Here is an 8014-nt window from a genome sequence, read left to right on the forward strand (position 1 = left end):
CTGCTTGGGTTATGCTCACTTACTGTCCCCCCTGTTAATGAGCTGTATCTGAACACAATTTGTGAATCACAAGAGATGTAGAATACTACTTTACTCTTCTGCTTGGGTTATGCTCACTTACTGTCCCCCTGTTAATGAACTGTATCTGAACACAATTTGTGAATCACAAGAGATGTAGAATACTACTTTACTCTTCTGCTTGGGTTATGCTCACTTACTGTCCCCCTGTTAATGAACTGTATCTGAACACAATTTGTGAATCACAAGAGATGTAGAATACTACTTTACTCTTCTGCTTGGGTTATGCTCACTTACTGTCCCCCCTGTTAATGAGCTGTATCTGAACACAATGTGTGAATCACAAGAGATGTAGAATACTACTTTACTCTTCTGCTTGGGTTATGCTCACTTACTGTCCCCCCCTGTTAATGAGCTGTATCTGAACACAATTTGTGAATCACAAGAGATGTAGAATACTACTTTACTCTTCTGCTTGGGTTATGCTCACTTACTGTCCCCCCTGTTAATGAGCTGTATCTGAACACAATTTGTGACTCACAAGAGATGTAGAATACTACTTTACTCTTCTGCTTGGGTTATGCTCACTTACTGTCCCCCCTGTTAATGAGCTGTATCTGAACACAATTTGTGAATCACAAGAGATGTAGAATACTACTTTACTCTTCTGCTTGGGTTATGCTCACTTACTGTCCCCCCCTGTTAATGAGCTGTATCTGAACACAATTTGTGAATCACAAGAGATGTAGAATACTACTTTACTCTTCTGCTTGGGTTATGCTCACTTACTGTCCCCCCTGTTAATGAGCTGTATCTGAACACAATGTGAGAATCACAAGAGATGTAGAATACTACTTTACTCTTCTGCTTGGGTTATGCTCACTTACTGTCCCCCTGTTAATGAGCTGTAACTGAACACAATTTGTGAATCACAAGAGATGTAGAATACTACTTTACTCTTCTGCTTGGGTTATGCTCACTTACTGTCCCCCCCTGTTAATGAGCTGTAATCTGAACACAATTTGTGAATCACAAGAGATGTAGAATACTACTTTACTCTTCTGCTTGGGTTATGCTCACTTACTGTCCCCCCTGTTAATGAGCTGTAACTGAACACAATGTGTGAATCACAAGAGATGTAGAATACTACTTTACTCTTCTGCTTGGGTTATGCTCACTTACTGTCCCCCCCTGTTAATGAGCTGTATCTGAACACAATTTGTGAATCACAAGAGATGTAGAATACTACTTTACTCTTCTGCTTGGGGTTATGCTCACTTACTGTCCCCCCTGTTAATGAGCTGTATCTGAACACAATGTGTGAATCACAAGAGATGTAGAATACTACTTTACTCTTCTGCTTGGGTTATGCTCACTTACTGTCCCCCCCTGTTAATGAGCTGTGTCTGAACACAATGTGTGAATCACAAGAGATGTAGAATACTACTTTACTCTTCTGCTTGGGTTATGCTCACTTACTGTCCCCCTGTTAATGAGCTGTATCTGAACACAATTTGTGACTCACAAGAGATGTAGAATACTACTTTACTCTTCTGCTTGGGTTATGCTCACTTACTGTCCCCCTGTTAATGAGCTGTATCTGAACACAATTTGTGAATCACAAGAGATGTATAATACTACTTTACTCTTCTGCTTGGGTTATGCTCACTTACTGTCCCCCTGTTAATGAGCTGTATCTGAACACGATTTGTGAATCACAAGAGATGTAGAATACTACTTTACTCTTCTGCTTAGGTTATGCTCACTTACTGTCCCCCCCTGTTAATGAGCTGTATCTGAACACAATGTGTGAATCACAAGAGATGTAGAATACTACTTTACTCTTCTGCTTGGGTTATGCTAACTTACTGTCCCCCCCTGTTAATGAGCTGTATCTGAACACAATGTGTGAATCACAAGAGATGTAGAATACTACTTTACTCTTCTGCTTGGGTTATGCTCACTTACTGTCCCCCCCCTGTTAATGAGCTGTATCTGAACACAATTTGTGAATCACAAGAGATGTAGAATACTACTTTACTCTTCTGCTTGGGTTATGCTCACTTACTGTGTCCCCCCCCCCCCCCCTATTAATGAGCTGTATCTGAACACAATGTGTGAATCACAAGAGATGTAGAATACTACTTTACTCTTCTGCTTGGGTTATGCTCACTTACTGCCCCCCCCTGTTAATGAGCTGTATCTGAACACAATGTGTGAATCACAAGAGATGTAGACTACTACTTTACTCTTCTGCTTGGGTTATGCTCACTTACTGTCCCCCCCCCTGTTAATGAGCTGTATCTGAACACAATTTGTGAATCACAAGAGATGTAGAATACTACTTTACTCTTCTGCTTGGGTTATGCTCACTTACTGTCCCCCCCTGTTAATGAGCTGTATCTGAACACAATTTGTGAATCACAAGAGATGTAGAATACTACTTTACTCTTCTGCTTGGGTTATGCTCACTTACTGTCCCCCCCCTGTTAATGAGCTGTATCTGAACACAATTTGTGAATCACAAGAGATGTAGAATACCACTTTACTCTTCTGCTTGGGTTATGCTCACTTACTGTCCCCCCCCTTGTTAATGAGCTGTATCTGAACACAATTTGTGAATCACAAGAGATGTAGAATACTACTTTACTCTTCTGCTTGGGTTATGCTCACTTACTGTCCCCCTGTTAATGAGCTGTATCTGAACACAATTTGTGAATCACAAGAGATGTAGAATACTACTTTACTCTTCTGCTTGGGTTATGCTCACTTACTGTCCCCCTGTTAATGAACGGTATCTGAACACAATATGTGAATCACAAGAGATGTAGAATACTACTTTACTCTTCTGCTTGGGTTATGCTCACTTACTGTCCCCCTGTTAATGAGCTGTATCTGAACACAATTTGTGAATCACAAGAGATATAGAATACTACTTTACTCTTCTGCTTGGGTTATGCTCACTTACTGTCCCCCCCTGTTAATGAGCTGTATCTGAACACAATTTGTGAATCACAAGAGATGTAAAATACTACTTTACTCTTCTGCTTGGGTTATGCTCACTTACTGTCCCCCTGTTAATGAGCTGTATCTGAACACAATGTGTGAATCACAAGAGATGTAGAATACTACTTTACTCTTCTGCTTGGGTTATGCTCACTTACTGTCCCCCCTGTTAATGAGCTGTATCAGAACACAATGTGTGAATCACAAGAGATGTAGAATACTACTTTACTCTTCTGCTTGGGTTATACTCACTTACTGTCCCCCCTGTTAATGAGCTGTATCTGAACACAATGTGTGAATCACAAGAGATGTAGAATACTACTTTACTCTTCTGCTTGGGTTATGCTCACTTACTGCTCCCCCCTGTTAATGAGCTGTATCTGAACACAATTTGTGAATCACAAGAGATGTAGAATACTACTTTACTCTTCTGCTTGGGTTATGCTCACTTACTGTCCCCCTGTTAATGAGCTGTATCTGAACACAATTTGTGACTCACAAGAGATGTAGAATACTACTTTACTCTTCTGCTTGGGTTATGCTCACTTACTGTCCCCCCCCTGTTAATGAGCTGTATCTGAACACAATTTGTGAATCACAAGAGATGTAAAATACTACTTTACTCTTCTGCTTGGGTTATGCTCACTTACTGTCCCCCTGTTAATGAGCTGTAACTGAACACAATTTGTGAATCACAAGAGATGTAGAATACTACTTTACTCTTCTGCTTGGGTTATGCTCACTTACTGTCCCCCCCTGTTAATGAGCTGTAACTGAACACAATTTGTGAATCACAAGAGATGTAGAATACTACTTTACTCTTCTGCTTGGGTTATGCTCACTTACTGCCCCCCCCTGTTAATGAGCTGTATCTGAACACAATTTGTGAATCACAAGAGATGTAGAATACTACTTTACTCTTCTGCTTGGGTTATGCTCACTTACTACCCCCCCTGTTAATGAGCTGTATCTGAACACAATGTGTGAATCACAAGAGATGTAGAATACTACTTTACTCTTATGCTTGGGTTATGCTCACTTACTGTCCCCCCCTGTTAATGAGCTGTGTCTGAACACAATTTGTGAATCACAAGAGATGTAGAATACTACTTTACTCTTCTGCTTGGGTTATGCTCACTTACTGTCCCCCCCTGTTAATGAGCTGTATCTGAACACAATGTGTGAATCACAAGAGATGTAGAATACTACTTTACTCTTCTGCTTGGGTTATGCTCACTTACTGTCCCCCTGTTAATGAGCTGTATCTGAACACAATTTGTGAATCACAAGAGATGTAGAATACTACTTTACTCTTCTGCTTGGGTTATGCTCACTTACTGTCCCCCTGTTAATGAACGGTATCTGAACACAATATGTGAATCACAAGAGATGTAGAATACTACTTTACTCTTCTGCTTGGGTTATGCTCACTTACTGTCCCCCTGTTAATGAGCTGTATCTGAACACAATTTGTGAATCACAAGAGATATAGAATACTACTTTACTCTTCTGCTTGGGTTATGCTCACTTACTGTCCCCCTGTTAATGAACTGTATCTGAACACAATTTGTGAATCACAAGAGATGTAGAATACTACTTTACTCTTCTGCTTGGGTTATGCTAACTTACTGTCCCCCCTGTTAATGAACGGTATCTGAACACAATGTGTGAATCACAAGAGATGTAGAATACTACTTTACTCTTCTGCTTGGGTTATGCTCACTTACTGTCCCCCTGTTAATGAGCTGTATCTGAACACAATGTGTGAATCACAAGAGATGTAGAATACTACTTTACTCTTCTGCTTGGGTTATGCTCACTTACTGTCCCCCTGTTAATGAGCTGTATCTGAACACAATGTGTGAATCACAAGAGATGTAGAATACTACTTTACTCTTCTGCTTGGGTTATGCTCACTTACTGTCCCCCCTGTTAATGAGTTGTATCTGAACACAATTCAACAAAAACACTAAACCACATTCATTAAATTATCATTTTCACTAACAGAATCCATTTCAGTAAAATCTACGGCTGCAGCACTTACTACAATAAAATGTGGCTCAAACACTGCTCTCTCTGCCTCTCTCTAGTGATGTGCAGTTCATGAACGAATCGTTCATTTGAACTGGTTCTTTTTACTGAACTGTATGAATCAGTTCACCAGACTGAACTGATTCGTTTGTAACAGTTCAGTTCCACAGGCAGCATGTAATATGATCCTAGAGTGAGGTCTCTGTTATAACTCTGGTTCTGCTATGAGACCTCACTCTAGGATCATATTACATGCTGTTGAATCAGTGTACTGCATCAGTGTACTGTGTACTGTTAACTCAGTGATTCGTTAGCAACTGTGTTATAACTCTGGTTCTGCTATGAATCACTCAGTTGCTAATGAATCACTGAGTTAACAGTACATAGTACACTGATTCAGTACACTGATTCAGTACACTGATTCAAAAGCACAGCACTGAGTGTAAATGGCTAACTGCCCGATCCCACCCACCCCCCCAGGTTTTTTTTTTGGTTCCTACACAATAATGACAGTTACAAACAGGGTTTGATTTAAAAATAAATAATGCTTTAATAAAATAGTGTCAACTTATTTTAAAGAACATAAATAAGTGTAATAACAAGAACAAATTATTGTTTAAGTTAAGTAAATATGTAAGTGCAATTTTTTCTTGTTATTACACTTATTTAAGGATACTTAGAGAACAAAACTATATATATATATATATATATATATATATAGAAGTAAATTGTTTAAAATTGCATTGGTGTATCAAGATATAATTTATTTTTATTCTATCTTGATACACCAATGCAATTTTAAACAATTTACTTCTATATATATATATATATATATATATATATATATATAGTTTTGTTCTCTAAGTATCCTTAAGAGTGTCAAGCTGAACTGAAGCAACTAGCAGCAGAGAGCAGCAGCAGAGAGCAGTACAGACACAGTGACTCAGGACTCATTCTAAATGATTCAGAATCGCTGCGTCTGTACTGAATCTGCGATTCTTCTGCTCTGCCCCTCAAGCGCATCATGTGATCAGTAGGTGAACTGATGAATCGGTTCATGAACCGGTTCAGTTAATCGAACTGTCCGAAATGAACCGATTCATCAGGATGAACCGAACTTCACATCACTACCTCTCTCCCTTTCCTGCTCTGTAAGGATTCAGGAAGTGACAGTGGAACATTCCACTGCACTTAGAGGGGAAGAACAGAACTCTCTTTTTCACTTTAGCAAGCTGTCAGCTTCACAGGACAGCAATAACATAAATGAAAGTTGTTTTTTTTCTGTTTTTGTTTTGTTTTATATGATTTAACATCCAGCCCCAACCCTAAATTCCACTTACTAATGCCTCTCACTGGATTGGGTCAGCCCAAATGGGACTGCCTCAAATAAGCAGATAATGGGCCATGCAATGATCTTAACCACTTTCATCCAATAGATGGTGCAGCATGTTTTGTAATGGTGGGCAGACCTGCTTGTGCCTCTTAATTGCACAACATATAGCTGTGAGAGAAAAAAATGCTGGGGGGAAAAAATTACAATTTTTTTTATTTTTTTAAAGCCAATAAAAAAAAAAGATTTATTTTTGCCCATATGAGAGGTGAAGCACTGCCACACCTGCCTCTAGTTACTGCACATCACTGATTCCCAGATATGATAGCTGCTGCTACAGCGTTGTCTAGTGGTTGTCAGTCACATAGGGTTATTTGTGCCATAATGACACAACATATATAAGAATTGAAGCACACGGAGACAGCACCTTACCCCTTGAGTGACAATATCGTTAGTGAATCTTTATACAAAATGACCCCTTGTTTCAGAAGACTTGAAATATATACAAAGAGATCATGACATAAAAGGGAGAGGGGAAGAAAAGGTTATGATGCAGAAGGATACTGAGGTAGCAGAAAGTGATTTCAGATATAGAAAAAGTCCATTTTACAATAAAAGCTAAGAATGGAAAATGTGAGCATAACATTAGTACTTGACCACCTAAATGGGAACTTATTGATAAAAGGGCTGGGAGAGAAGGAGGGGGCTGTACGGTGCTGCTCGTTTAGAAATAAATACATAGATACTATAATGGTCTTTGTAACTTGGTAATGAGGGAAGATGACTGATTTCTCTAACATGGGGCCAAATATTTGTTCTTACTTTCAGCTCTTGGACAGGTGGTCATCTCAAAATGCACTGCGGACAAAGATACTGTGTGTGGGTGTCCTTTGGGCCAGTACCAGGTTCATGCAGGTTTGAGCTTCTCATGTACACCCTGCAGTGGTTGCCAGAATGGAACTGAACTTATACCATGTAAGTACAAATAATCATATTCATTAAACAGGAGTGTGTGTGATCTGTTGTGTTACATAGGTGTAATGGTACAGTGAGAGCTGCAGGAGTGTGTGTGTGATCTGTTGTGTTACATAGGTGTAATGATACAGTGAGAGCTGCAGGAGTGTGTGTGTGTGATCTGTTGTGTTACATAGGTGTAATAATACAGTGAGAGCTGCAGGAGTGTGTGTGTGTGATCTGTTGTGTTACATAGGTGTAATGGTACAGTGAGAGCTGCAGGGGGGTGTGTGTGATCTGTTGTGTTACATAGGTGTAATGGTACAGTGAGAGCTGCAGGAGTGTGTGTGTGATCTGTTGTGTTACATAGGTGTAATGGTACAGTGAGAGCTGCAGGTGTGTGTGTGTGATCTGTTGTGTTACATAGGTGTAATGATACAGTGAGAGCTGCAGGGGTGTGTGTGTGATCTGTTGTGTTACATAGGTGTAATGATACAGTGAGAGCTGCAGGTGTGTGTGTGTGATCTGTTGTGTTACATAGGTGTAATGGTACAGTGAGAGCTGCAGGTGTGTGTGTGTGATCTGTTGTGTTACATAGGTGTAATGATACAGTGAGAGCTGCAGGGGTGTGTGTGTGATCTGTTGTGTTACATAGGTGTAATGATACAGTGAGAG

At 39.7% G+C, this 8014-nt stretch overlaps 1 protein-coding gene across 1 annotated transcript in view; it reads left to right on the forward strand.

Annotated features, from left to right (window-relative positions):
- LOC128640354 (tumor necrosis factor receptor superfamily member 1A-like) overlaps positions 1–7398 on the forward strand; it is a 68621-nt gene extending 61223 nt beyond the window's left edge. Inside the window, exon 4 of the mRNA XM_053692851.1 lies at positions 7214–7398. Coding sequence (XP_053548826.1) covers positions 7214–7374 — 161 coding nt within the window. The 3' untranslated portion in view covers positions 7375–7398. The remainder of the gene's footprint in view (positions 1–7213) is intronic.
- The last annotated feature ends 616 nt before the right edge of the window (positions 7399–8014 follow it).

This window comes from Bombina bombina, chromosome 9, assembly GCF_027579735.1.
Source record: "Bombina bombina isolate aBomBom1 chromosome 9, aBomBom1.pri, whole genome shotgun sequence".
NCBI lineage: Eukaryota > Metazoa > Chordata > Amphibia > Anura > Bombinatoridae > Bombina > Bombina bombina.